At 54.0% G+C, this 27444-nt stretch overlaps 9 protein-coding genes across 9 annotated transcripts; 5 read left to right on the forward strand and 4 right to left on the reverse strand.

The window, feature by feature from the left end:
- Nucleotides 1–1532: 1532 nt before the first annotated feature.
- On the reverse strand, nt 1533–4130 carry PHACADRAFT_254282 (uncharacterized protein). The gene is made up of 12 exons (XM_007394673.1): nt 3940–4130; nt 3763–3883; nt 3639–3702; nt 3483–3581; nt 3400–3426; nt 2626–3347; nt 2538–2559; nt 2448–2485; nt 2333–2389; nt 2244–2278; nt 2133–2185; nt 1533–2067 (listed from the first exon to the last, which is right to left on the reverse strand). The coding sequence occupies exons 1-12, from the start codon at nt 4049–4051 to the stop codon at nt 1870–1872; spliced, it is 1548 nt and encodes a 515-aa protein (XP_007394735.1). The 5' UTR covers nt 4052–4130; the 3' UTR covers nt 1533–1869.
- A 2306-nt stretch (nt 4131–6436) lies between these two features.
- Nucleotides 6437–7698, forward strand: PHACADRAFT_92890 (uncharacterized protein; the record flags this gene model as incomplete). Its single annotated transcript, XM_007394674.1, has 2 exons — nt 6437–6826; nt 6928–7698. 2 exons carry the CDS (start codon nt 6437–6439, stop codon nt 7696–7698), a joined length of 1161 nt encoding a protein of 386 aa, XP_007394736.1.
- Nucleotides 7699–7771: 73 nt separating this feature from the next.
- On the reverse strand, nt 7772–8959 carry PHACADRAFT_91404 (uncharacterized protein; the record flags this gene model as incomplete). Its single annotated transcript, XM_007394675.1, has 7 exons — nt 7772–7841; nt 7890–8043; nt 8095–8244; nt 8296–8385; nt 8440–8476; nt 8519–8682; nt 8782–8959. 7 exons carry the CDS (start codon nt 8957–8959, stop codon nt 7772–7774), a joined length of 843 nt encoding a protein of 280 aa, XP_007394737.1.
- Nucleotides 8960–9386: 427 nt separating this feature from the next.
- PHACADRAFT_208075 (uncharacterized protein) lies at nt 9387–11753 on the forward strand. Its single transcript, XM_007394676.1, has 9 exons — nt 9387–9691; nt 9749–9894; nt 9948–10112; nt 10165–10192; nt 10247–10392; nt 10445–10639; nt 10696–10873; nt 10931–11050; nt 11099–11753. The coding sequence occupies exons 1-9, from the start codon at nt 9403–9405 to the stop codon at nt 11650–11652; spliced, it is 1821 nt and encodes a 606-aa protein (XP_007394738.1). The 5' UTR covers nt 9387–9402; the 3' UTR covers nt 11653–11753.
- A 482-nt stretch (nt 11754–12235) lies between these two features.
- PHACADRAFT_160454 (uncharacterized protein) lies at nt 12236–13649 on the forward strand (the record flags this gene model as incomplete). Its single annotated transcript, XM_007394677.1, has 2 exons — nt 12236–12767; nt 12820–13649. 2 exons carry the CDS (start codon nt 12236–12238, stop codon nt 13647–13649), a joined length of 1362 nt encoding a protein of 453 aa, XP_007394739.1.
- Nucleotides 13650–13855: 206 nt separating this feature from the next.
- PHACADRAFT_183478 (uncharacterized protein) lies at nt 13856–16831 on the forward strand. Its single transcript, XM_007394678.1, has 2 exons — nt 13856–15019; nt 15067–16831. The coding sequence occupies exons 1-2, from the start codon at nt 14425–14427 to the stop codon at nt 15792–15794; spliced, it is 1323 nt and encodes a 440-aa protein (XP_007394740.1). The 5' UTR covers nt 13856–14424; the 3' UTR covers nt 15795–16831.
- Nucleotides 16832–17384: 553 nt separating this feature from the next.
- Nucleotides 17385–17776, reverse strand: PHACADRAFT_254296 (uncharacterized protein; the record flags this gene model as incomplete). The annotated part of the gene is made up of 1 exon (XM_007394679.1): nt 17385–17776. The coding sequence occupies exon 1, from the start codon at nt 17750–17752 to the stop codon at nt 17387–17389; it is 366 nt and encodes a 121-aa protein (XP_007394741.1). The 5' UTR covers nt 17753–17776.
- A 1087-nt stretch (nt 17777–18863) lies between these two features.
- Nucleotides 18864–22283, forward strand: PHACADRAFT_141917 (uncharacterized protein). Its single transcript, XM_007394680.1, is given in 3 exon segments — nt 18864–20052; nt 20072–22015; nt 22068–22283. The coding sequence occupies 2 exon segments, from the start codon at nt 19258–19260 to the stop codon at nt 22013–22015; spliced, it is 2739 nt and encodes a 912-aa protein (XP_007394742.1). The 5' UTR covers nt 18864–19257; the 3' UTR covers nt 22068–22283.
- PHACADRAFT_254299 (uncharacterized protein) lies at nt 22236–24930 on the reverse strand. Its single transcript, XM_007394681.1, has 18 exons — nt 24748–24930; nt 24586–24697; nt 24445–24523; nt 24317–24389; nt 24238–24257; nt 24115–24185; nt 23996–24056; nt 23910–23937; nt 23829–23847; nt 23728–23778; nt 23595–23674; nt 23467–23544; nt 23191–23413; nt 23049–23138; nt 22891–22997; nt 22696–22838; nt 22420–22637; nt 22236–22361 (listed from the first exon to the last, which is right to left on the reverse strand). The coding sequence occupies exons 1-18, from the start codon at nt 24888–24890 to the stop codon at nt 22344–22346; spliced, it is 1614 nt and encodes a 537-aa protein (XP_007394743.1). The 5' UTR covers nt 24891–24930; the 3' UTR covers nt 22236–22343.
- Nucleotides 24931–27444: the final 2514 nt, after the last annotated feature.

Raw genomic sequence — 27444 nt, forward strand, 5'->3', positions numbered from 1 at the left:
ACCTCACAGGCGGAGACGATGAGCGAGGCACTGAAGCTACGATACCCGATCGTGCATTGCTACCAGTGCTGTCTCGCCTGGTAGGAATGGAAGTTGGCGAAGACGTTGCAAAGCCGAAGGCGCGAGAAATACTGGCAATGTCACTGGGAGACCCTCCGGTACGCCAGCTATCTGGTTTGGACCTCACACTGGAAAGGGAGCCTGAACTTAGCTTATGGGTTAACATGGGACGTGCCCCAAACGAGTGCGCTAACTCTCCCTCAGTGACCGAGTCGATGGTCTCTGCTCGTCCGACTGGGATCGGCGCACTGGAAGCCGCCATCACGGGAGCTGGGTAGGGGAACGACGAAGGAAACCACTGAGATTCGCCTGTCGCATACGTCTCGTCATGCGAGGGACGAAAAGTACTGCTATCCCTCAGCCTTCCGAGAGGGTTGTCTCGGCCAGATATCGCGCTTGCCGAGCTCAGAGCATTCCCCACGTCTGGTCTACGGCTCGGCCGACCTTGGATGGCATCGAGGATGGCCTGCTGCTCAGCTGCGACTTGTTGTGGAAGCTTATGTGGATGAACCAGGCCTCTACGTCGCTGCTTTTCGGCCTTCATTCGCTCCTCGTAACGCTCCGTTGCGAGCCGGCGATAGGTCTTCATAGACTGCTCCCAGTCAGCCTCGATGAGTTTGCGCTCTTCGTCGTTCGCCGCGGCCTTCAGCCTCTCATCCTTCTCCTCCCTAGCGTTCTGCACCGTCGACTCGTTCATGTCCCTCTCGATCTCATCCTTCAACGCCCTCTTAAAGTCCTCGTCTGGCTCCTCGTCGACATCGCGACCTGATCGGCTGCCCGTAGACAAGCTTGGTCGCAGAGGTGGGGCCGACATGTGCAGTGGGGTCGTCGAGGTTGAGGATACGTCACCTCAGCAGCAAGCGGTTGCCTCACAGGACAACAGGGTCTCTCACTGAGCGAACGAAACCAAGATCCAGTACTCCTTGCACCGTAGTGGCTTGTCGTGCAGCACGGCCGACGAACAAGCGAATGTCCTGGACGACAACCGTGCCTCGTGTCAGCAGGCGCATCTCCAAATCCGGCCTGGGACAATCGCGGAGAAAGGCAGGTCGCTTACTGGTCAGACCAGGTGCTGCGACTCACGCACAAAGCGACGTGATCGGCGATGCAGCACGTTGAGTATCGAAGGGGGGTCGGGGCGGCGCCGGCGGTGGCACCCAGTATGCGACGATGGTGCACGTTATCGGGAGGCGGTTGAGGATCGCCTCTGCAGGCATCGGCGCGGGATTCGACCATCCCGGATCTATTATACCGCGTTGCTGATGCGTGACGCGTCCAGAAACTCTCCCTCTCTCGCCACGTTTCCTGCTAAAGCCCAATTTGCGAGGACAGCGCTTGCCGGCAGAGAATTCCTGATTCAGCCATGCTTAATTACCCGAGTCTGGACTGCCTCGTGCAGTCGACTACATCGACATCTCGGTACACAGCACGCAAGCCGTTCAGACTAGGAATGCAAAAGACAGCAGAGCATGTATACGCAAAGCAAGACGATCGATCGCCGACAGCGCTGGGTGCTAAGTCAATGAAGATTTAAATACGTGAATGAATCGTGCCGGTCGTGTGCAAAGTCCGAGTGCATGAAGCTATATGGCAGTGCCTGAATTAAGAATAAGTACGGTCCCCAGGTAGGACCAAAGTCGAGAACCATGCAATAAACAGCCTCCGGAAGAGAACGTTGGGGCATCGGTAGCAGCAGGGCCAGCTACGCCCGACGACGCCGTGAAGATCTCTCTCGTCGGCGCAAGAACGATCCGTGCATAGATCCAAAAGTTACTTTTCATGATCGCAGCAGTTTCGGAGATTGCGACGCTACTGTTGCCTCGTCATCTGATCAACATCGCTCCAGTTCTTCAGGAGGGCTTTGCGGATGTGGTGCACGCCGGTGTCCGGGCCATGATAAGCGTGGTCGATGTCCGCTAGCATCTCCTTGGCGCTCCGGCGGTCGGCAGGTGCGAAGGGCTGGTTCCACTCCGTGAAGATGAAGGACTCGGGGTCGGGGGTGGTGTGCTATCAGAGGAACATCGTCAGCCCAGAGATGACAACGGAGATAGAACAAGATGGCGGTGACGTACAGCGGTCACCTCGTGGAGTTCCCTCTGAACCGCGAGGCAGAACTGGTCCAGATCTACGGAAACAAGGTTAGTCAGTAGGCTAAAAGTTGCAAGAGATGGCAGCATGCTCACCAAGATCGTTCAAGTCATAATTAAATGGGTTCTCACTGATAAAAGGGTGCGTCAGTTCATCGCTGGACGTTGCTAGGGCGAATGCTTACATTTCCTGACCGATTTCGAGGAAACCGCAGAGCAAGAAGGACGCAAACGCCGTGGCTCTGTTTGGAAGCGGGTTAATTAAACGCTACACTGCGCAGATTAAGCAAGTCGACATACGGAATTGTCACCCACTTGAAGGCGCTGTAGATTTGGAACTAGGAAACGCCGTCAGGTGACCATCCATCTGTCAATAAACCTCGAACGCACCGGAAGGAAGAACAGGTACAGCCTTAACGACGCCATCTCGTTAGCAACGCGAACACGAAACAAGATGAGCAGATAAAAAATCACGTACCACAACGAGATGCGCAAGTGAGCCTGGTACGCAAATGGCAAAGGAGTGTTCTTAATCCGTTCCAAATTGACGACGGTGTCCTGAAGGGTAGTGATCGCGTTGTTCATCGCGGTCGCCGACGCCGGGGTGAGCAGACCCTGCTTCATGAGCGACGCGAAGTAGGTGGTCAGGAACAGCGCGATCTCGACGGGCACGTTCGAGTCTGCCAACTCAGGCTTGATCTTCTTGCCCGTGAACGTGCGTCCGCGCCCAGAGGTGGGGGAGGGGGCCTGCATATGTATCTGACTGAGACGCCTCGAGAATGGCTTGATGACGGGCTTGAAGATGCGGAGGAAATTGAAGTAGTCGTACACTGTGCTGTGTGGTGGATTGCGCGCCGGGAGCAAGGGCCGTTCACTGGGCAGCACGGGCAGGGCCATCTCGGGGTCGAAGGTCTTAGCCCGCTTCATGCGCTTCGAGCTGAACCGGGAGCCTTTCTCGGTCTGTTCACCATCCTCGCTCGATTGTGGAAGGGGCGAAGAGTTTGAGCGCATCATGTGAGAACCTGAGAGCGTCTCGCTGTGAATGCTCCTGTGTGTGGCGTGGTCCATATCTGAGGCCTTCCACAGAGGGAGCATATCTTCCTCGGACGCTCGTTCGATGTTTGTGCTGAACCGTGGGAGGAAGGAGATTAGAGGGTACAGGTCAGCATAGTATACACCGCCCTCTCCTCGGAGCATATGCTGAAAACAAGCGTTTCAGCAAAAAAGATAGTCTGACAAGGACAGCGCCTACCTTCACAGCAACAGAGTACGCTTGCACCTGTTAAGCCAGCATTGGTAAGTAACAGCCAGGAATTAAATGTTCACGAGACATACGAGGTTGATCATGCTCTTCTTCTCGATTACGACTTGCAAGTGCGGCTTCTTCTCTCCAGTAGCCTTGTCCGTGCGCTCAAAAGGGACGTGGATCCAAATCTGGAAGGATTGACATAGAACCCTCGCTAAATGAACAGCTGGCATGAAATGACGTACCACCTGTGCAAGGTTACGGGAAGAGATGGCAATGTTCGTCCAGAGTTTGCGACCCTCTGAGAACCTGCAGAGGTCAAGGACTCAGAGTTCGTATCGCGGGCCACACAAGCGAACGTAAACTGACCGCTCGTACGCAGTTGACGTTCGGAACGAGATGACCAGACCAAGAACCGTACCCAGAACGGTCAGCATTGCATTTGACACCGAGAGCTGGGTTCGCGTCAGCTCCGAGACGAGCGTAACCACTGGGTGAGGCCAGGATCAGCAGAGCCGGTGGTATGATGAAGACTCAAAGACTCACTCGTGGCAATCAGGCTGAAGAAGAGACATTCCGGCCATATGTCATTTATGACTGTTGCCTGGAACTTCTTGTAAAGCGACCCGCCCATGAAAAGCGGATTAGCGGCGACCATGGCGGCAGATGTTCACGGGACTGCTTGACGGGCGAAGTGGGAACGACTGATCAACACGGCCTGCACGTTGAACAAGAGAGGCACAGAAGTCGAAAGCGAAAGGACGTGGAACCCCAGGGACAGAACATGAGGGCGAGTTCTTATAAGGAGCTCGCACACAGCGGTATCACATAGGTCTCGTTGATTGACGCCTCTTCTCCAGGTCCTGGCGGCTGATCGCGATCACGCAAAGCTTTCCTGACCCCGTCCTGCCACAAGCCCAGACTCCAAACAGCATCGTCCTAGCAACCGCATCCTTCGTGATTTCTCGGCAGGCACAGTGTCGGTAACGCAATGCCCAAAGCCTCAACGAGCACGAGCAGAGGGTGTCCCTTCGTTCTCCCCGACTGACTACACGATAGGCAGCAGGTAGGCGAATTTTCTCCCGCCTACGCCTAGCAGGCGGTGTTGATACGCGCGAGATGAAACAGCGGGACCAGCCTCAGCAGCGCAAGTAATCGCCACACATCCCCATCATCTTCATATGTGTCGCATAGCCAAACTCGCCCATACATCGGCTAAAATGGCTCGACTTATGCCGGGTCGCGAGCTCTCTCAAACGTCTCGACCCTACATGTCTATTCGGGGCTTTATGAGCGCGACGCTCAGGTCTGGATCGTCGCGACTTGCTGAATAGGCGGCAACGTGTTCATCGCGCAAATATGATTCATGCAGAAGTTGGCCTAGCCACTTGGATCCGCTCTTGTCGGGCGATGAAGCCAGGCCAAGACCTTTACGAGACCTGGGCTTGCCCGACGGACGTTCTTCTACTCCTCGCCGCACCTTGCACATCTCCGCTGGTTAATGTCTTGGCAGTCCTTGTGGCGTTCAGCGCAGTAGTAGGTTTGTCTCGTACTAGCCATTATAGGCCGAGAGAGCTATTTCCCAAATGTGACGAGGCCGTGTTAACGGATAGTAAATAGGTTCAGCTACAAACACAAGTCGCTGGTGTTAACGACAGGCCCTCGTCTCCTCATGCCGAGCCTAATATTCCCGACGGTCAGCGCTCCAGTTTTGACGATGGCGCATTGGTTGTGCGTACGCCCGCCGCCCAAGTCTCTCCCCCCTCCATGTGGCATTGTGACTCGACACCGGCCTTATATCTTCGGAGATCTATGGCCACGAAGAGCATGACCATTCGAGCTATCTTTGCCCAGTCGTACTTGACTGATGAGCAGCGACTTTCTCTACTGTGCTTCAAATTCTCTACCCACGCTGCTTGACCGACTTCCACACGATCTCGCCTTCTCCACTCTGAACACCCACCGCGTCTGCTTGTTTCTCTGGACCACACCGGTCTGAAAAGTGGCCTATTCTTCCCCTCAGGCATGCCCTGACCCGCTGCGTGGCAAAGCATACCAGAAGCCCCTACGGCTTCCATATCGAATCGGACGAACGACCGCCGCGTCACCTCTCTGCATTGCGCGTCGGGGATATGCAGCAACCGACTCAGAAAGCCATCCTTCTCGAGATTACGACATTCACACACGGTAGTAAGTACGGTTTTTTTCTTGTCAAAACTCGAGCCAAAAGCGAAAGGGCCGCTCTTTTCTCGATTGCGTGCCGACTGCCGAGAGAAATTAGGTGGAATTTAGTGCAAAAAACGGCCAAAAGGCGCCTAAAGCTAGCGGAAAGTAAAATCCAGCTTTTCTCGGGCGAGAATCGGAGAAAATATGGTTCTCTTTCACCGAGTTTTTGCATGGACAAATACTGTACCTACCACTCAGCTATCACTCACGACGGCCCGCAGTGACCTTTTCTTCTCTGGTGAGCCTAAGACCTACTAGCGACCAATTTCAACAGCGCTTACGAGCTAAGCAGAAGCGTTGCTCGGACATGTCCACTGTCCGATTGTCGGGATCGCCACTTCTTAGTATCAGCTGGATAGACCGTGGCCGGCGGAGGCTAGGTTCGCACTTGGTTCTGTCTGAAGATTGCTATCACCTCGCGCTCTGTGCACTCGCACTAAATGCCGGTAGCTAGAGCACTTAAGCTCCAGGTGAGCAGGACGTTCATTGTGCTCGCATGCCGTCAAACCGATGGGAATACGTCATAGCATTCTCAGGAAACGGCGCGTGGTCAATGCAAAGCGCGGCCCTGGGAATCTGAATTAGTAACAAAAACACAAGTAGTGAGGTGTCCGTCGACACCCGAGCCTGCGACTACTCGTCGTGGGAAGGCCATAACCATACTATTAGTCAACTCGTGGGAAATGCCCGGCACGCAAGCACCTAGGAATCACTCTCCAAGGACCGCGTAACATGTCGCCACGACCGGCGGCAACCAAGTCACGATATAAACGAATTGACAACGAGCTCGAGCTTCTTCCCTCTCCGCCCTTACGCGATGATCCAGGCCATAAATCAGCTCGTTTGGCGGCACGAACCACTCAAGACTATCTACCTCATATTCGCCCTCGCGAGCGCCCTCGTGCGAGTGCCTTTTTGGTTCACCTTCGCGCTTGTCCCGCCATTCCGGCCCCGTGCCAGCTGGACAATCGGTCGCACGGTCGTCGTGAAGCTTGCGCGCGCATACTTCACCGCGATCTTCAATACTGGCTCTTTCCAGTGGGGGCGCGTCGACCCGCAGCGTTTTGCGAAGAACGAGGAGGGGGTCGGCCTGGTGTGGATCGATGTCGCACCAGACTTGATCCAGGGTGACATCAAGAAGTACGCGCGGACCAACAAGGTGTCCTCGGTGCATGTGCCAGCATATTGGTATGGGGACAGGGACACGGTCAATGGGCGCGTGGGCCAGCGCGCCCTGCCTGACGAGAAGGTCATACTGGCTTTCCACGGTGTGCCTAACTCTGCTCTATAGCGACCCTTACTGACAAGCACTCGAAAGCTGGCGGTTGGGTGCTGGGCGACGCGAGCCCTGTTGGCATGAGTGCACCCATGGTGAATGACATGCTCTCGCACTATCATCAATTCAGCCGTCTCCTCAACGTCGAGTACCGCCTGGCATCTAGTGCGCCATGGCGCACCGAGAACCCCTTCCCCGCCGCACTCATCGACGCAATCACCGCCTACAACTACCTCATCAACGAGCTCCATTTTCGCCCGCAGAACGTCATGGTCGTCGGCGAGTCCGCGGGAGGCACGCTCGGGGTGCAGCTCGTGCGCTACATCGTCGAGTCGAAGTTGCCGAACCTCCCGCCGCCGGGCGGCATGCTTCTATTGTCGCCGTCGATGGATTGGGGAAAGACCTTCGCGTTCGGCCCTGGCTCGTCGTATTACCGCAACGAGGTCAGCGACTGGGTGCAGCCCTTCAGCGCGGGCTACTCGGGCCGCGCACTCCTCGGATATCTGCCGCCCTCCGAGGCACAGCTGAACGCTTGGATCTCGCCCGCATCGACGAAGCTCGGGAGTGCGGAGGGGCTGTTCAAGGGCTTCCCGCCAACACTAATCTTCGCGGGCGGAGCGGAAATGACTTACGATGCGATGCGCCTTGCGTACGAGCGCATCAAGGCGGACACAGGAGAGGAGATGACGGTATTCGTTGAGCTCCCAGACGCGACACATATCACCTTGAGCTTGCCGTGGCACGATAGGGAGAAAGAGGCTGCGTACCAGGCGATGGCTCCTTGGGTCAACGCTCATTTTTAGCGTTTTCGCATTAACGGGTTACTTTGGGTTATTTAATACAATGACTGAATCCCCTTTATCCATCTGTTGCATCTCAAGGCAAACCTCTACCCGAATTGATAGCGTTTGCGACTTGGCTCGTATTCGGACGGTTGTAAGCGTATCTGAGACGATCAGTTAGCACGAGGCTATGATGAGCCAACGAAGCGCACCTTTCGTAACTTTCCAAGTATAACCCTTCGGTGCTACAGGTACGCCTAAAAGCTGGGTAGTTTACAAGTCGGTCGATATACGCTCGGAACTTCGCGCCCTCCGGCATCATAAAGCCGCGATAGTGGGGGAGGACGTTCGTCGCGCGGAAGAGCCCTAGAGCTAACTCAGCAGAAAGCGATAGGGACAGATAAATTAGAAGCATACAAGGTCCAGCCATGGCGTCTGCAAGACTCAGCTTCCCGTCTTCCTTCCAAAGCCCGACATCGGTATCGGTCTCAGCCGCCGCTCTCTCGAACAACTTCACAAGACCCTCGATGGCAGAGACAAATTCTTTTCCACCTTCAATCTGTTTCTCTGTAATGATTCTATTAGTATAGATCTCTATCGGCAGTTTAGGGACCATACCTGTATCCTGGGCTTGCAGGTACCTGTAGAAAGCGGGCACGAGGTTGCGGTTGACGTGATCCGCTTGGAGGCGCACCAGAGCGCGTGCATCTGCGTCGGACCATCTTATTAGGCCTATGCATTCAAATTCACGGCATGACATACATGGATCCGAAATGGGAGGCAGTAGACTCCCTTTTTTCTGGGCTACAGCAACACTGCGTAGCAATCAGCAACCTAGGACTCTCCTCGAAGACTGGCTGACGTACTCTTCGAGATATTCAAGAATGACTACGCTTTCGTTAAGCGACCTTGGTTTCTCAAGGCCGTTAAATTTTAAAGCTGGTACCAGGCCCTTCGGTGAGACCTCGAGGAGCTCCGACGGCTTCTTGTACGGATCGACCTCATCTGCTCCAGGTCAGCCCGGATCATACAACAATTTTTCAGTAACGCACAATACTACCCAGAGTTAGTATGGTACACCACGCACTAAATAATCATAACGACGCACGTGGTAATCTATGCCAAAATATTCGAGTGCGACCCAGACGCGTTGTACGAATGGACAAAAGCAGCCACCGAACAGCGTCAAGTCGGATTGTTCGCTATGAGCCTCCGCTGTCCGTAGGGCATCGCCTGTACATTTCAGATGGTAAGACTTGCCAGTGTCGCCCTTGTTAGGCATGACTGTAGAGAAGGAACGAGCGGCGCATGGCCTGGGAGTTTGCAAAACTCGTGCTGCGAGTGACGTCATGATCACGCATTGCTGCGAGTACACTCAACAAAGTGTCGTACTGAACGTCACAAGTAGTCTCTGTAACGACATACAACTTTTCCGAGCTTGTGTTGTGCATGCAAAGGACTGCTAGAGTGGGTTGAGGATTAAATCCGAAGTGACCGAGAGAAGTGGCGGTCTTTGTTTGCATGTGTTTTTCACAAATCCTCCGAAAAGTCGTCGAAGTTGCTGCCTTATTCCATACTCCCGAGCTCTCCTCAAAACTTCAGTTTCTCAATAGTATTTTGGTGAGTATCCCCACATAATCCCTTGAATCCCCTTAATTCTGTTGGTGCGTCTAAGTGAGTTCTAGCCAACCCTAGCTCATTTTCTCCCCACGAGTATAGCCTCCCATGTCGTTTGCTGACCTCCGCTCTGCACGTGAATCAAAGGGATCAAGATCTTTCGTAAAAGCTGCGACCGCTAGTGGATTGCGGAAGGGGCCTTCGACGGAGAATGCTACACCCTCAAATTCCGAAGTTGGAATGGTTGAGCCAGAGCCGCCAAAGGTGTCGCCTCCAGAACCTGGAAACAAGCCGACTGCTGTTCTTGAACTTCCTATCGAGCTACCACCAGCAATAGAGGCCAGAAAATCCAAAGATAAAGGAAGAGGCCTCTATGCGAAACAAGCCTTTGCGCCAGGTGATGAAGTTCTGTATCATATCTTGTCGTCGGAAGTCTGCTAATGATCTAGTCTAGGAACGATACTTCTATCTGTACGGCCATGTATCTCTGTGCTCTCGTCCTCTCAGCTGGGTTTCTACTGTTCACATTGTGCAGGACCGGCTCCTGAGACAGGTCTGAAACGATGCACCGGATGTCGTACCACGCGGTACTGCAATGCTGTAAGCAGTCGCTTTGTCACATTCATGTTCCTTCCGTGACAATAGACACGCAGATGTGCCAAAATAGCGATTGGGCTGTCCATAAAATGGAGTGCCAGGCGCTGCAGCGATGGGCAGACGCGGCACCCTCTGAGGATGTCGCAGTTCCTTCAGACGCTGTGCGGTGTCTTGGTCGCATGCTGTGGAGTATGCAGAGAAAAGGTTTTGATAGCCAATGGGTAAGTTTGTTCTCATAGCTTTCTAGGATTCTTTTTTGAATGTTGAACACAGACGAAAGAAATGAGTGTACTTCAGTCCCGTGAGCTGCCAGTTATATGACATAGGGTGGCCGCTTCTGACGATTGGACCACAGACAGGGGGTCTTTACCACCGTCCCAGTTCGAGTCTCATACGCATCTGGCACATTCTGTTGTTCGCTACATCGGTGCATCCGGCCCATCCGATCTCGCGTCTTTCGGGCTCAACTCTGCAGGAGACTTGGTTGGCCTCATCTCTCGTGTAAGTCTCCTTACTTTCACAGTGTGCCGGCATGAGTATGACAGCATGACAGTTCACTACAAACACTTTCACGCTGACATCCTATACTCTCTCTCCCGTTGGTATATGTATCTCGCCTGCCATGGCCCTTACGAATCACTCCTGCGATCCAAACGTAGTCATCGTGTTCCCCCGTTCCTCGAAAAAGGTCACGAAAGAGCCTCAGATGCAACTGATTGCGTTACGTTCCATTCTACATGAGGAAGAGGTGCGTAAGCGGTATTGGTTCATTTCCTGCGTAGCTAAGGATTGGTTCATGCCTAGATTATGACCGCATATGTCGATGTAACGCTTCCCAAGGAATTGCGCCAGTCAGCCTTGAAAGAGGCGTATAACTTCACCTGCATGTGCTCTCTCTGCAAAAATACGGGACCAACAGATCCTCGTGTTTCTATGCAATGCCCCAAATCGTGCGGCGGTACATGTCAGTTACCAACGGAAGGTAGAAATAGCATCCAGATTCCTACTCGACGCTTCGCGCTGATGAATGTTGTCTAAGAAAACGACATAATTCGGTGCTTCAAGTGCAAGGCAGCCGTAACTCAAGCAGACGCCGTTCTGGATGCTGTGCGTATTGGACAAGAAGCTCTCGACAAGGCAACAAATGCCCAATTCAAAGGTAGCCACTACTCATGTATTTCATGCTGTCCACTGACTCTCGGCGAAGACCCTGCCAAGGCCAAGCAACTGACGAAAAATATGATACCCATCCTCGTTTCCGCAGGTCTCATGCCAACCTGTCACCCTCTCCTCGCGATGTCACGTCTGCACCAAGAGTTACTCATATCGGAGCTCGGGCCGGATATAACACAGGAGGCGCTGGACGATGCCATCCGCGCCGCAGCGAAGCACAACACGGGCGTTGGCAGCATTCTGCCGTTCGGACACCCCGTGCGCGCTGTCGCCATGACTGAGCTTGGCAAGCTGCTCGCGGTGGACGAGCCGAGTCCTCCTGAAGGACCTGAGGAAGCGAACAAGCCGGGCCAGTTCCCGCCTCGCGGTGCCGCGCGGCTGAAGCTCGCGTACCAGACGCTCGTGAGGGCAAGGAACGAGCTGCTCGTTGGCTTCGGAAAAGTAAATGAAGGAGGGCAGCTTGGTGAGGAGATTAGGGAGAGTCTGGTTCGGCTTGAGAAGGAGCTGGGTGTCTGGACTGAGGGTGTCAAGAATGCGCTCGAGGATGCGCGGCTGGCTCAAGCGCCGGTAGCAGGGAAGTCGCGTTGAAGGGCTCCAAAACGGCTTAAGAAACGCATTACTTGTATTGTAAATGATCTGAGAAGACATGGCCTAGTTATTCATGCCAATATAAAACTCTTGAGTGGCCGAGGGGATTGGTCTCATCGAAGACCGGTCAGCTAGACACACCTTCAAGTTTGCGCCCTCAGATTCAGCCTAGCCGCTGCTACAAGTGATGTGAAATACAGCTCTACCGGATCGCTGTCTCGAAGCTACTAAATCACTGTTTTCCGCGGATTTCCTAGACATTTTTAGATATCCCTCACCGGCCACAATATGACCGTGCGAATCGAGACTGTGACAGCGACGATCGTGACACTATCCGCCTTCCGCCCCGTCACACCTACCGATGTCACTCGTCGGCGGAAGCGGGTAGCGTCGCAAAAGGCAGGGACGACGGCCACATCGAGTCCGGCGTAAAAAGGTATTAAAGGGCGAGGATGCGGTAGAGAGAGGCTTCATCACTTTAACTCACACTACGAACTCTGGAAGTTCTACACACTTTATCAGTACTGGTTACCCTACTGCATCTACTACAATTATGCCCTCCAAAGCATGCACCATCCGCGGCATGGAGTGTCGCATCGTCGACGATGGTCGCATACAGCTGCTCGACTGCATTGGTGCAGGCACCTTCGGCGCAGTCTACCGAGCGCGCGACCTCGCCGAGCCATCGGCTTCGCTGCTGGCAGTAAAGATTATCCCGCGACGGGGCCCGCTCTACCAGGTGTGCAGCCGCGAGCTGCAGTACCACCAGGATGTACATGAGCACCCACATGTGGTGACGCTGAGGCACTCGTTCGTAGACGACGATTTCCTCTACCTCGTCGAAGAGTACTGCCCGGGCGGCGACATGTGGAAGGCGATCAAGATGAACCGGCTCTTCTGGCGCAGGGACGAGCTCGTGACAAGGGTATTCTTGCAGGTCATCGATGCCGTCTCCTGGTGCCACCAAAGGGGTGTTTATCATCGTGACCTCAAGCCCGGAAACATCCTTATCAGCCCTGACGGTCAGGACATCTGGTTGACGGACTTCGGGCTTGCGAGTCGGAAGGAAAGCTCGTGCACATTCCACATCGGTACACCCCAGTATCGCAGCCCAGGTAAAAGCCACCTCGAGGCCCGTGAAGTGTGCTGCTGACCATCTCGTGTTAGAGTGTAACGATATTTGTGGCGAACACCAGCCATACAACCTCGAGCGAAACGATATCTGGGCGGTGGGAGTCATCCTTGTCAATATGCTCACCGGCACGACGCCCTGGAAGGGTGCAACTGGAGCGAATGACTACTACCAGTCATACCTTCACTCGAAAGAGTTCCTGCGCTCTACCCTTCCAATCTCCAAGGAAGCAGCGTACATTTGCCAGCGCATCTTCACAGAGAACGAGGAGGATTCTATCGGCCTCGCTGAGCTTCGAGACTTGGTCTGTGAGGTCAAAGAGTGGTGGATGGATGAAGAGGAAATAGCCCAGAGCAGCGAGCACCTGCAAAACGTTGCGAGTGATATTCGCCGCCCCGACGAGTTGCTCTTCATGAGTTGCGACGATAGCGACTTTTCTTCCTCTTCGGAGGACGAGTTTAACTCGCTGGAAGACGATTCCGATGACTCTGACGAACACTCGAACGGCATGCGCTCAACGTCGTTGCTTGCTGTCGAGGAGGGTCGTGTGCATATCTGGACAGAAGTGGAAAAGCTCGCGAACGTACCTCTCAATGGTACCCCTTCCTCTTCGTCCTCTTCGCTCCCCACGCCGGACGCGCCTCGCATCGAGCCTGTTGCACAGGCGGCGGGGACAAAGCCTTCCGCGCGTCCTGGCTCCAGCAGCAATTCCTCTTCGTCTTACTACACAACTTCAGGGTCTTCTTCGGTGGCATCGAGCTGGCCAGTAGCGCAGGGCGGGTTCGGCGTGAAGAAGACCTTGACCAGGTCAAGCGGGTTCGGTGTTCGTCGCCATATCAAAAGACTCTTCAGTGTTGCTGCTTAGTGTCTGTTACTCGACAGATATTGGATGTAAATTATAGCACGCTGCTGGCCAGCAAATATAACATAACTCACCACACCATGTCTTGCGTGTGTCGTTCGTTGCTCGCGGCTGCCGGCTTCAGCGGTAGGCGCTCACAGGACGGATCTGGAGTTTGCCGCGCGGCACGCCACAGTCGTTCGGCATACCGTATTTGTGTATCCGCACTTTCAATCCGAACCACTCGCTCTCATCCCGTCTCACTCCAATCTAAAGGCTACAAGGATGCTTCTTGAGCTTGATATTCCATCGAAGTCCTTCACACTACATGATATATCTGATCATTCGTCACGGTATTCGCTCGTTAGTATCCGCTTGACACTGTTGACAGACATAGTGTGCATGCCTGCAGCTTCCGCAACAACCCAGTTTAAAACGTAACGTGGAATAGCAAATAGTTAATTATCCGCTTTCATTTGCGCCGATCACTATGTCGATCTCCGCATCCTTGTCCAAATTTTTCATATCCTTCGCCTCGTCGTTGTTTCCGACCTCTGAAACAGCCCAAGTTGCGACCCGCAAGTCGTCGAAGGCAACGCCGGAGTAATTTGGGTCTTCCGACTTCCGCCCCTCGCCAAACAAACCAAAGCACCAAGAGCGCATAAGAAGCGAGACTTGTGCAGGTGAGCACCTATACATCTTTACATTCACCACCCATCATCAAGTGCGCTGGTCACACTTGACATCTATCTTTTTATCTTCTATCAATCGTTCTACTCTTTTTTCTTCTTTGATCATCATGTCTGCTCGTCGCACCATGCCTAACTTTGCCGGCCGTATCATTAACAACGGCCGGTACCAGCTCCGCAAGCTGCTGGGTTCGGGTACCTATGGTGTTGTTTACGGAGCCATCGACCTCACCACGTGTAACTCCCCCATTTCCAACTCGCCGAGGAAGCCGCGCAGGTATGCCATTAAGGTGCTCCGCAAGGACGCCTTGAGTTCCAGTGCTGCCCAGCGGCTGAGGCGAGAAGTCGCTGCTCATCGACGCATGTCGGACCACCCGAACGTCGTGCCCCTGCACGATTCGTTCGAGGACAAAGAGTTCGTCTACATCGTCCTGGACTATTGCCCTGGTGGCGATTTGTTCGGGAAGATCGTCGATGAGAAGTTGTACTTCAAGAATGACGCGTTGGTGAAGTCGGTGTTCCTCCAGCTTCTGGATGCGGTAGAGGCTTGCCATATGAGCGGCATCTACCATCGGGACCTAAAGCCCGAAAACATCCTCGCCAATGAGGATGGCACCCAGATCTATTTGGCTGACTTTGGCCTTGCCTCGGGCAGCAAAGTCAGTACTACGTTCGGTTGTGGCAGTTCCTATTACATGAGCCCAGGTAAGCACTCTGACACTTATTTCAATTCCGATGGATGCTAATTCCAGTCTGTCTTGCAGAGTGTATCGGAAAGGAGGTTGGCTACATGCCTTACTCCAATACTACCAACGATATCTGGGCTCTTGGCGTTATCCTCGTCAACATGGTCACCAGTCGCACGCCGTGGTCGAAAGCTTTGACCACGGACGATTGCTTCTGTGACTTCATGCTGCACGAGGAATACCTCCGGGAGATGCTCCCCATCTCGGAGGGCGCCAACGCGATCTTCCGTCGCATCTTCGTGCTCGAGCCGAGCCAGCGCATCACTCTTTCTGAGCTGCGCCAGGCCGTCTTCGAGCTCGATACGTTCTTCATGAGCGACGACGAGATTGCCCGCGGTAGCGAAGCAGTGCGCATGGCCGCCGCGCACTGCGGTTACCGCGTCCGGCCCGCCAGGGCGGTGGAGGCTAAGGCGACCAGGCCCCGAGAGGCCGCGCCTGCGCCACCGCGCACGCCCGCTATGGCGACTGGCCCCACCCCTGCGCCGGAGCAGACGAGTGTCCACCAGTTCGAAGGTGGCGACTTGTCTGAGGCGAGCGTGGCTAGTGACGCTAGCCTCACCAGCGTTCAGAGCACCGGTCCTGTGACACCAAATGATAGTGCACAGGATCTGGTTGTCGAGGTACTCGAACTCGACATCACGCTCACAACGTCTGGTAGCTCGTTCTGGAGAAAAGCCATTGGGAAGGTCACACCTCGTGGCCTTGGCCTTGGCAGCGTGAAAGTGTCGGCGTAATATGAGGAAGTAATAAATTGAATGAACCACTTATACATTAGATCGCGAGATGTGAGTTGCGTGTGCGTACAAATGGTAAGTCAACAGTGATGAGGACAATATGTATAAAGTGCGGGACATGAAAGGGTATCGTTGTATGTCCGTAGATAGAGTCGTGGTGTTGGTACATGTGAGAGCCAGGCGTGTAGTAAGACGTGAATTAGCGCAGATGAAGAAAAACGTTGTTCGAGATTTGACTAATGCAACCAATAGGCAAGGCGGACGAGGCCAAGATGTGCAGCTCCCAATATAGCAGACATGGTCAGGCGTTCCGTCCATGAGTCGGTGAACGCGAGCACCATAGCACAGGTGACAATGTCGTGATTGGCAAATCGGTCGCTATACAAGGCCGATAGCGAGCGCACCTAACACGCGAATATATAAGCTTACGCTTACCAAGGCATAAGGGGCTGCACACCTTCCAGACGAGCAGCAAAGACTTGACCGTCCGTTTCAGCGCTATCATCGCGGTGCTCTTCGTCACGCGATACTCCTGCCTCCACAACTTGAGGTTGATGTATTCAAAATCGGGAAGTTCCTCAAGCCCCTGGGATTCGGACGGCGCAGGCAAGCTGAGTAAAGGCTCTTTGTACTCTTCGGCAGTGGCAAGTGGTTCTTGAGCAGAGTCGAATTCCGTCCAGAGCGGAAGCTCAGTTGGGGTCGCAGTGTGCGGTGCGCTGGGGCGGCTGCGCTCCTCTATACTCCCCCGACGTGGTGCGCGGACGAGAGAGGCCTGGTGGGGTGTTCGTGGTCTTGTACCAATTGGTAACGGATCGAGCTGTGACGATCCAAGGTCTATAAGGATACAAAATCTGGGTGGGCCGGTTTAATGCGCACCTTGCCTTCCCTGATAGCGCTTAAGACTCGCTCTGAAGACGGGCGAGCAGTTGGGGTAACATGAAGCAGATTCTCTAGCAGAACGAGGAAGGCAACCGGCAGACGACGTGACGAGAATGCGGCCGCTAACGTGGGGGACGACTTGAATCTGCCAATAAGTTAAACACCCCCTGTAGAAGTCACAGATCTGTCGAGAACGTACCCTGGATACTCTACGACTTCTTTCTCTAACAAACTCATCGCCTCCCGACCATCATATCGCGAGTCCATCTTTTCTGGGCTATCAGATGCATGCTTGTATGGCAAGCGGAAGAAGAGAAGCTTGTACAGGATCATGCCGAGTGCCCACATGTCGGCCTTCGAGTCTATCTGCACAAGGATACCTGAAGGCGTAGGCAGTGACTCCGGGGACGCATATTCAAGGCTGGAAGGGCAGGCTCTAGCGTTCAGTCGTTTGGTGCGATGAGTTGGAACTGTACTTACGTGCCAGTGTTCCCTGAACGAGTCCGGATATTGAGCATATCTTGAGAAGTACCGAAGTCTGATAGCATAGCCCTGGGTCTGTTTAGGCCTTGTTAGCCCGGGAGATAAGAAAAGCAGGTCAAGGGTCGCACATAAGCCGACCTTCATCCTCATCCCATGTCAGCAGAACGTTCCCGGGTTTAAGATCTAGGTGCAGAATTGACTTCTCGTGCTACACGAACTTTTGAGATCCTCTATGGCCCGTTCATAACGGAAGCACTCACTAAGAACGCCAGTCCTTCGACAACATCCTTGAACAAACTTTTCACCTCTTCCGCACTCAACAGATGGACAGCCTTCCAGTCGGTGGATGGACTGCCATTCGGCTCTCCGTTCAGTTCTCGGCGCAACCTTTCGCGCTCCTCAGGCGATGCACTCTGCATGGCACGAAAGGCACGAATGCGCGCGCCACGAGATAATGGGTTTGTTTGGGTAGGTCCATCCGACGCGCCAGAGGTTGGTGTCGAGACAGGATGAAGATGTCCAATATGACCTGGTGAGGCACGACCCAAGCGGACGTCAATGAAGTCGTCCAAACTCCCAGCTTCTGCCCATTGCATCAGCACGCTGCAGATGAGTTGAGCCGCATGTGACGGGGAACTCTGAGATCACGCACTGTAATGTAGGGACCTTGGGCCCAAATGAAGAGAACTGGCTGCTCTCGAGCCAAGAATGATGATATTGAATAATGTTTGGATGGTGCAACTTTTCCAATAGTCGGACCTATGTAAGCCAGTCATGAAGGTCGTCGCATACAGGTGATTGATGCTTGAACTTGCCTCTCGGAGTATGTTCAACAGGTAGGAATGTGACTGACCCACAGCTATCTTCTTCACAGCGAAGTGACCTGAGTCAACGATCTTCCGTCAGTGATCAGGTGAACTGGCGACAAGGAACGAAGAACACTAACCAAGAGGATTCCCGTCAAGTACATGCTGAACCGTATGAACAGTTTAGTCACAGGGACAGGGTATATGAAGCTACTCACTTGACATAGATAAACACTCCCGTTTGCACCCATTCCAAGTCGGCATTCTTCTTGAAAGAAAGTCTTGAAATATCCCTCTGCCATGCTGTCGGCACGGAACAACTGACTGTCCTCGGAACAACCTTCATCGTCTGAAGTGCGACTGCGCGGGAGTGGACTCTCGTGAAGAGGGGTCGTAGACCTAGTTCGAGGAGTTGATGGAACAGATCCTGTCTCGTTGGCTATCTGCAGCAGCTGAAAATAATTGTGCACGCGGGAGCGGGGATGTTCCTCGACGTCTTCATCCACTAACTCAAGCTCGGCCTCTTCCTCGGACGAATCTTCGGCATGAAACACACGATGACAATACGGACATCTGTCATCCAACCTCCGTCTTATAACTCCTCCGGGAGACGATGGGCGATGCTGCCTGATAGCAAGCGCATGCGAAGTAGGATTGTAGAGCACGACTTGGTTGGACGCATGCAAGATTGGTCGCCACTCCGTATCCAGGGGGGCCAAGGCGAAGAGAGAGCTTTCTGGAGACAGAGGTTGGTCCTCTTCAAACATTGTCAAGGCCAGGACACCGGAGGCAGACCGGAGACAGCAGGCGTAAATTCCGAGACGAGGACGAGGTGCCGGAGTCGCTACCAAGGGTGAGACGCCCACATGTGCTTTGGGCGTTTACGGGCAATGCTAGAATAACAAGCTGTTGTTCGTTGCGCTCGCTCACGACGTCCATGTACTCTCCGATTATCCCCGCTCTTTTCGTTCTAGTGTGTTGTGCTACTGAGAGGCGCGATAACCTGGGAATCTCTGTCTGATATCGTCGACAGGTGCGGCGCCGGCTGGGCTTGGGAATGATGCAGAGTCTCACTGGGGCTGTGACTCCGCATTTCCACGTCCAGGTCCTTGACAACTTGCTTGAAATCCTCTTTCTCCGCTCGTAAATCGAGTCTTGGGGCGCTTTGTTGCACTCCCAAATCTGCGCATAGTAAGTCTGTTATAGCATGCTTCCTGATATGTAGGATCAACGATCCTGGCAAGAGTCAGACTGCGGTCGTTCCCCCAGTGTGATCTTTACACGCATCACCGACGATGTCCGGCCGTCGCACTAAGACGAAGTCCACCGCCAACCCGCCAGGAAAGACGGGCCAGTCCTCCAAACCGCCGCAGGCGCCGCCCTCGAAGCCCACAAACTCAGTGCCGGCAAAGCCCACCCCCGCACCCGTACCCCCGAAAGCCACGTCTCTCCCTGCCCCCAAACAGACACCATCCGCGAGACTTCGTCAGGAATGGAAAGCCTTCGAGCCTTGGCTGAGTGCTCGTCGTGCCGAGCGGGACAAGCAAGTCAGCGACAAGCTCAAGGAGGCCATGTCGTCTAAGAACAAGAGCAAAAGCAAGTGGGGGAAGCAGCCCGCAGCAAGCGCTACGGTCGACGTCGGTGCTTTCGAGGATAAGCTGAATGAGGAGCTAGTAGAAAAAGCACGCGCTGAGTGGCTGAGGAGGCTGGGGGTAGTTGGGTTAGATGAAGAAGATTGGACGGATATAACGGAGGATGAACAGAAGGTTGTCATAGCTGCGTTTACCCCACCAGAGCGCAGTAGTCAGACGGCGGAGGACCCTTCGCCACCACCACCAACACCACCAACACCACCACCACCACCACCACAAGCCGTCGCGGAGACTTCAAAGCCGAAGCCAGCTGTAATCAATAAAGCTGGACCGAGCCAATTTGCCGCCAGAATCGAAGAGGAGTCGACAATACCTGGCGCATGGAATGCTCCTTCGCCGCCCCCTGTTCCAGAGCAAGGTATCATGGGCCGAAATCGCCCGTATACACCAATGGCTCGGCTCGCACAACAGGCGGTAAGCTCCTCTATTTGTCTCCCCGTAGGCAGTGCCACTGAAGACCGTACAGATGGGTCGAGGGGTCAACAACGGAAACGCGAATAGTGACGCCTCGCCCTCTGAGAGCTTGTGGGAAGCTCAGATGAAGCATAAAATATCCTCCAGTGATCCGCAATTGTCTGGAGGGCTGTGGGATCATCCGGTCCCCAATACCACGACGAAGGCAAGCGTCTTGGACCCTGTCAGCAGCAAGTTTCCGACTCCAGAGGCGCTTTGGGACATGCATATGCGGAAATCGACGCCAAAGCCACCATCACCCCCACCCGTCGAGCCGGATTTGGAGAGTCTATGGGGCAAGACCTTTGGGAAGAAAGCCTCCCCGCCTGCACCCCAGCTACCTCGCGAGTCCGAGAGCCTGTGGGATCTTCAACAGATCTCCCAGTCCGACGGCATGGATTGGCAGAGCTCGATATCGCCCACATCTGCTAGAACTCCTGCATCCTCGACTCCTGCTTCCAAAAACCCATCGTCGTCCCGGGCATCCGCTTCACCGAGGTCTAGCGCCTCTTCCAAAAACTTTCCGGGCAAGTCACCTCTTTCCAACAGCTGGGACGTGGACATAGATGTCGAAAACCTCTCGCTGCAAGACTCGACCGTAGATTTCTCTGCGCCCGTATCCTCGACCTACACCGGCGCCTATGGCTACATCAGCCCCGTCTTTGTCGAAATGGAAGACGAGGCGTTCCCTCGTGTGCTCGACCCGCTTCCAGAAACCATGGTCGCAGACTCCATTCGATCGTTTCATAGTGCCGCTGCAGAGGCCGAAATTGAGCTCCGCCGCCAAATGATCTCGGGCGCGCTCGACGACAGTGCGTTCGAGGAGCTCGTAAACACGCACATGAGTATGGTGGAGCAGTACGCGCGAAAGATAGTCGAGGGGTGGAAGCAAGAGCGCAGCGCCGAGGAGCAGAGGCGGCTCATCGCGGAGGAGCAGAAGCGCAGGCTTGCCGAGGTGAAGAAACAAGGACTCGCGAGAAGAGGTGGACAGTGGGCAGGTTCTTCTCTCACCGAAGGCGTTGCTCGCGCGGCATCCCCTGCGCTCCAGGCGAAGAGACCTCAGCAGACCAAAAACCGTCAGGCTCGTCTCCTCGAGGAGTCTTTCGGCGCTCGACCTGCGACGCCTGCTCATCTTGCACAGGCGCAACAAGACGACGATGGCGGAATCAGTCTATGGGAGCGACGCACACCCGGAAAGGCAGCGGAGGGGCGGCCTATACCCTCCTCGTTCGCAGGCTCAGCACCGCAGGCCCAGCCACCCCCGCAGGCCCGACCACCCCCGCAAGTTCAGCCGTCCCCGCCTACCCCATCTCCCTGGGCACAGCTCGCGAAGACCCCGGCTCGGAGAAACCCATTCTTACCGCAAGCCGCCCCTCCCCCCGCCCCGGAACCCTCCCTTTCGCCCTGGGACGCCATGATAGCGAAGGTGAAGCAAGCCCCACCGGAGCCGCAGTTGCAAGATGCATGGGAAGAGGACAACACGGACGAGTCAGAGGAGGGCGCGTCGTCCTGGAGTCACCAGGTGCTTAACGGTGCGTTCGGCGGGGCTGTCTCGGCTTGGAGCATGGGCGTGTCCGCGTTCGGCGGGGCTGAGCGGCCGGGAACGCCTGCGCAGGTGCCGGCACCCACGAGGCCCTCGGCTCCAGCACCCCCGGTGCCCACTGTTCGAGAAGCACCCTGGGCTGGCGAGGGACCGTTTCAGCGAAGCACAAGTCATGGTCCTACGACTCCCGAGGATCCTAGGTTCGCTACGTGGCGACCTCCGCGGATAGTCGACCCCGACGAGCACGAAAACCCTGCGAAGAAGATGCAGGACCTCGCTCTTCAAAACCTGTTCCAGAGTGTGGATGATTCTAGTGACACGGATCTGTTCAACGCGATGTCGATGTATTCCAAAGCGACGCAGAGTGCGACGCGCAAGACGACGACTCCAGCTGCCAGGAGATAAGTGCGTGATGTTTGGCTACTTCCTTGCCGGATAGATGACTTACACATCGCAGATATTATACCACGGTCATAACATACCTTGCGCTCTATCTGCGATGCTCTCTTTGAAATTTGTTATTTTTAACTTTTTTTTACCTGCTTTGACTTGTCTGTTGCTACGCTATCCTTGTTGTAGATCAAATTGCTCTTGTTTCAACGTCTTCTCGCGCATCCTCTCCCTAAATTGTAGTCTTATTAAGTGTACGAGGTCATCTCTGGACAACATAAACACATCATGACGGATACATATATACGCGTAACAATCGTAAGAAACTGCTCATGAAGCACTATCAGAATGAGAATCGTTTCTACCAGAAAATGCAACATCAGCGCACAATTCGAAGGCCCGGAGACTCCGGTGCGTACCCTGAGTTCTCTGCCCTTCAATTGCAGGGCAGGGACAACCAACAAGAACAGAGCCGCAACGATGGCGGCTTCGACACCGAATGTCTGCAATGCGCCATTCTTGGTTGCCCACGGCACCTGGAAGAATGCGACACTGAAGCCGCCGAGTGTTCGGAAGAGGTTGACTAGCGCAGAGATCTCTCCTTGCAGGGTCGGGAAGCAGTCGTTCACGTAGGCATCTGTGGAACTTTAGATCAGCCGCAAGGCATGCGGGACAGAGGTGGCAGGGCCACTCACAGACAGCGACGGTGTTGACCATGACGGCCACTTCAGCGATGCCCCATCCCATCACAAGTGCACCGACACTCAGGTGCTTTTGGAACGCGGCACCGAGGACGACGAAGCCGCAGATGTAAAGTGGAACGGCGATGTAACAAGCCCTGTTGATACAGCTATCAGTTACGAGTCATTACGCGCTGATTCCACTCATACCAAAGACGAGCTTCGGCCTCAAAGACACCTTTGTTCCTGCGAATCGAAAGGTTCATGACCCAGTCGTTAAAGAACCGACCCAAGAGCTCGCCAATGAGGACTGCCACCTGCGAAATTTGTCAATTACACATCAAGGTACGGGGTGTGTCGCATCTTACAATGGGAGTGCCATAACCTCCAGCGACGGCAAACGGTCCGAAGCCAAAGCCGACGGGCGGGGGCGAGCCGAGGAAGACGGCGTTCGTTGTCTACGTCCTAAAAGTCAGAAAGTACAAACAGCGAAGCTGGGATAGAACTCACGTTGATGCCAATACTAAAGCCGAAAACAACGGCTTCAAAGCAGAGGATGCTAAGCAGTTGAGGCCTCCAAACCAGCTTGAACCAGATCGAGGTGACATCCTTCCAGGTCGAGCGGTACTTTGCCATCTTGAAGCCGGTGATACCGATGAGAGTCTCAATACGATAGCGGAGGTACGATGGTCGAGGGATCGGGCGTGGGTTGGAGAGCTTGCGATCGTACAACCTGGACCCGTATTCGTCAATACGCGTTAATGCATGAACAGATGAGAGACTTACGTCTCCTCAGCCAAAAGAACGATCAATGTAAGGACCACAGCATTGTACAAGCAACCGATGCCATACGTCCATCGCCAGCTGCGGGATGCTTTTCAGCCAGTGATAAGCCTTCAGATGAATAGCCATACCTGGCCCTCGCAACCAAAAATCCGAAGGCAAATGGAGAAATGAAGGGCGAGATGATGAAACCCATCGTCCAGATATTCAGCTGAGTTTTATGTCGTAAGCCTCTGCTCAGCTGTTCCAGATTATTCTACACACCTTCCTTGCTTGGAGATGGAAGGGGAACAAATCTGTGACGATGTATAGGCCCTGGTAATGGCTCAATTATCGTCCACAGAAAATTAATGCATAACACTCACAGTGACCTGTGGACACGTTCTGCAGGTGATGCATTGTATACTGTTAGTGCAGACTCTTTTGGGCAGCATATCATTACGTACGCAAAGAATGCAGTCAAACACCGCATGCCTGCATATCACGAAAACTCTATCAGACCGATAAGCGTCATATAAACGTGAAGGCGTACCTGCGAAGGTCGCCAGATTCGGCGCGAACGTGCATCCAACCAGGAATCCGAGGGCCAACACCTATTGGGGCAATCAGCTCAGCTACACAGAAGCAACGCAACAAAGAAAAATCGCATACCTGAGACCAGAAGAGTACCGGGAGTCGACCGTATCGCCTCATGAGCATCACCGCGAATAAGCCGCCCCATCCTAAGGGTTGCACAGCTGTTAGCGATGCCGGGTGCCGTGTCGGCGGACGTACCGAGTAAAAATATGCTCCAGCTGAATTTCAGAATGTCAGCGGTCCAGGTTTGTGGAAATAGCGGATGGATGAAACGCACTTCGAGGTCAGGTTGTTGATAACCCCCGTAGTGGTGTCATACTGAGTAGCCAGCGCGAAGATGTCCGCAATACCTGTTCGCGTGACCATCAGAAATTTGTAATGTCGGCTCGCTCATTAGTAATTTACCGATTCCAGAATTGAAGTCGGGGATGATCGCAGCAAGTGTGATGATAAAGAGCTGCAAATTCTTACGGAAATCCGACCACTGGTGGGAGGTTACGGACCCCTTTAGACGAAGCAAAGCGTTGCGGGGTCATGAGGACATACGTTCTGCGGATCTTCTGGATCATCGGTGGGTTGTGGCCAAAGGACCTTTGTTCCGTCCTTTGAGAGCTTCAGCTTGCTCGCGACTTCCTCGCCGAATTCGATCTTGGCCTCCCTATGGGATGGTGTAAGTCAGGCTTTAGATGGGTTCCGAAGAGTACGCACTCTGGATCGACAACCAGTCGACCGGCATTGTGTTCGTGATATGCAAGGAGATCAATCTCGTCTGTTGATTCCTTGGGTATGTCGTTTACGGAGGACGTAGCCACCTTCTCCGTTGAGCCCGACTGAGACTTTGTCTCGGACATGATGCGCACTAGTTGCTACTTCACGGGACAGGGCGACGGGGGGAGGAGGGCAGAAAGACCAATTCTGGTACCTCCATGCAGGCGTATTAAGTATTGGCGCGACAGGACCATGGGAAAAGCTATGTTTATGTTAGTCTCAGTGAAGCGATTGGCTCTCCACACCCAAGGTGCATGTTCGGGACAACTTACGGACATCACGTTATATTGGTACCACTACGGCACCGTGGGCGTGGGAACTGACGGGTTCAATTCAGTTCCTCACGTGCATGGAAAGAATGGTGCATCGCAGCGATGGCGAGCGTGGCGCGAGGTTTGTGTCCCGGGAATCAAGGACGCTTTCTGGGTAGGCATTGCTTCCGCCGCCCCGAGTTCTGTTAATCAGGAACTGCTCGTCTTCCGCGTATCCTATAGTGTACTCAATACATGGGTAGAGAACAGGTCCTGTCCTCACCACTTCTCTTGAAGACGGACCAAAATTCTCACAGCTTGAACCGAGAACAGAGTCAAATCACACGACGCTCGCCCATTTCAGACCTATACCTTTGCCCTGAAAGATCATCGGTGCAACCAAGGTGAGTACGTGTCTCCCACAAGTCCATCGGAAATTTAGCAATGGCGGACTGTTGAGAACTCAAAAGCTGAGCATCCTAGGTCAGCTCATACACCATCCTAAACCATATCTTTTTCACACTGAGCAAGGTCAGCAGCGATAGCAATCCTTCCCGCCCGACCCCACGGACATGGGTGAAATCTTCAGGCGAAGTACAGTATTCAGTTTGTCGTGCCTGGAAGCGACGCTGTTGCATCCAGAAGCGTGGAACGTAACGCTGGAGGCCGGGCGCCCGAGACCGCTGCGAGAGGGAAAGGGAAAACACGACGCGCGTGTCTTGGGACCCGCAGCAAAGTCTCTGCGTTACGTATGTACGTGGACGGTGGTCGCACCTCTCACTGTTCTGGTACATATCGTCTTCCGTCACATAGTTTGATGCCCCGTTATTAACGTAGTGGCATATACCGTCAGGGCGTACTAAACAGAGTGGACGCTCAAATGGAGCCTCGCCTGTTGTACATTCGCGACTTGGAGCAGAGCAATAGCCCTCATCACTGCTGCCAAGATCTGTTGGAGTTGCGATGAAGAGTGAATTAAGTTCGCAGCTAGAGACAACTATCCGATTTGTGTCTGCGTAAACGAACACGAACGTGACTCGACGCGACCTGTCTCCAGAGCTCGCTTATGAGATGAACGAACGAAATACAAGCTGTGCTAGGTCGAAAGAGAATTGTGAAGCAAAATAGACGTAGTAATCGTTGCACCCGAAGTAGGGATTAGAGCCAGCATACCTCGTTTGCAGCTGTGGCAAGCTGTGGGCTTCTTGGTGGCAGGCGCAGGGACTGGTGTGGCAGCCAGCTTCTCAACCAGTAAGCCAACCACGATAGCATTGAGCTTGAGGATATTTGCCGAGATAGCATCTATCCAAGAAGACGTGCTCGCCTTGAGCGCGTCTTTCGCCTTGTTACACGCGAAGGTTATTTCCATTGCACGAATATTTATCATCGCACCTGTCAACCGCGACTACACACAAATACCTTCCACCTGTTAGCAAGGAGGTAAGACACCACACACCGTTAGCGGCCGTACTCAGTTTGAATGCGCACATCGGATAGGCGAAGCTTTGTAGCACGATAATCTGGCCATTGTCCTGGCACTTGGGATTCGTCTTCGCTCTTCAAAATCTGTTGTAAAGTGTGGACGATTCTAGTGACACCAATTTGTTCAACGCGATACCAATGTATTCCAAAGCGACGCAGAGTGCGGCGCACAAAAGACAGCTCCAGCTGCCAAGAGATAGGTGCGTGATGTCCGGCACTAAGGTCCGAGGGCCCTTCCTTGTTGGGTAGGTGGCCAGTGGCTGAAGTTCACATCTCAGGTATCATGCCTTATGCTCCATTTGCGATGCTCTCTTTGAACTGTTGTGAAAGACTTCGCGCAGGCGGGGGATTCACGAGTAATCAAGGATAAATTCCAAAAATAATACTACATGTTCTTATATAGGTTATCTACTTCCTAATCTGGTCAGACCAATAAAATGTACCTTAGGAAGCTGAGACTATAGAGGAAGCATAACGAGGGCGCAGAGCCGAGAGTGCTCTGCGCGGGTCATATCTAAAACGGGCATGACAGATCCATATTGGGCATGACGACCTAAGCGCGTCATGTCGGTATCCCTACCGGCGCGGCTGATGCGCATCCGGCGCCTCAGATACTACAACACTCCCCCTCAACGAGCAGTCATGTTCGCGAGGGAGAGCTGCCGGGTGTGAGTAGGGCGAGCGAGCGCCTTGGTAAACATGTCGGCGGCGTTGTCTTCGGAGGCGCAGTGAATGACGGAGATAGTACCGGCGTCGATGAGATCACGGAGGAAATGATGCCGGATGTCGATGTGTTTTGAGCGGGCGTGAAATTGGTGGTCGTGTGCGTATGCGATAGCGGATTGATTGTCCGTGTGAACGGTCGTGGGAGAGTCCGAGGAAGTGCCGAGCTCGTCGAGAAGGC

Source organism: Phanerochaete carnosa, assembly GCF_000300595.1.
Source record: "Phanerochaete carnosa HHB-10118-sp unplaced genomic scaffold PHACAscaffold_4, whole genome shotgun sequence".
Classification (NCBI taxonomy): domain Eukaryota; kingdom Fungi; phylum Basidiomycota; class Agaricomycetes; order Polyporales; family Phanerochaetaceae; genus Phanerochaete; species Phanerochaete carnosa.

What these genes read in the sequence shown, in the direction of transcription:
- PHACADRAFT_254282 (XM_007394673.1), bottom strand. Translation starts at nt 4,051, where the DNA reads ATGGTCGCCGCTAATCCGCTTTTCATGGGCGGGTCGCTTTACAAGAAG. An exon ending in ACGTCAACTGCGTACGAGCG is followed by an intron (nt 3,703 to 3,762) that starts GTCAGTTTACGT and finishes TGACCTCTGCAG; the next exon opens with GTTCTCAGAGGGTCGCAAAC. An exon ending in CCCGTAACCTTGCACAGGTG is followed by an intron (nt 3,582 to 3,638) that starts GTACGTCATTTC and finishes CAATCCTTCCAG; the next exon opens with ATTTGGATCCACGTCCCTTT.
- PHACADRAFT_183478 (XM_007394678.1), top strand. Translation starts at nt 14,425, where the DNA reads ATGTCTGCTCGTCGCACCATGCCTAACTTTGCCGGCCGTATCATTAAC. An exon ending in TTCCTATTACATGAGCCCAG is followed by an intron (nt 15,020 to 15,066) that starts GTAAGCACTCTG and finishes TGCTAATTCCAG; the next exon opens with TCTGTCTTGCAGAGTGTATC.
- PHACADRAFT_254299 (XM_007394681.1), bottom strand. Translation starts at nt 24,890, where the DNA reads ATGTCCGAGACAAAGTCTCAGTCGGGCTCAACGGAGAAGGTGGCTACG. An exon ending in CGGTACTCTTCTGGTCTCAG is followed by an intron (nt 24,057 to 24,114) that starts GTATGCGATTTT and finishes TTGCCCCAATAG; the next exon opens with GTGTTGGCCCTCGGATTCCT. An exon ending in GTTCTTTTGGCTGAGGAGAC is followed by an intron (nt 23,414 to 23,466) that starts GTAAGTCTCTCA and finishes ATACGGGTCCAG; the next exon opens with GTTGTACGATCGCAAGCTCT.
- PHACADRAFT_141917 (XM_007394680.1), top strand. Translation starts at nt 19,258, where the DNA reads ATGTCCGGCCGTCGCACTAAGACGAAGTCCACCGCCAACCCGCCAGGA.
- PHACADRAFT_208075 (XM_007394676.1), top strand. Translation starts at nt 9,403, where the DNA reads ATGTCGTTTGCTGACCTCCGCTCTGCACGTGAATCAAAGGGATCAAGA. An exon ending in GAAACAAGCCTTTGCGCCAG is followed by an intron (nt 9,692 to 9,748) that starts GTGATGAAGTTC and finishes GATCTAGTCTAG; the next exon opens with GAACGATACTTCTATCTGTA. An exon ending in AAGGTTTTGATAGCCAATGG is followed by an intron (nt 10,113 to 10,164) that starts GTAAGTTTGTTC and finishes TGTTGAACACAG; the next exon opens with ACGAAAGAAATGAGTGTACT.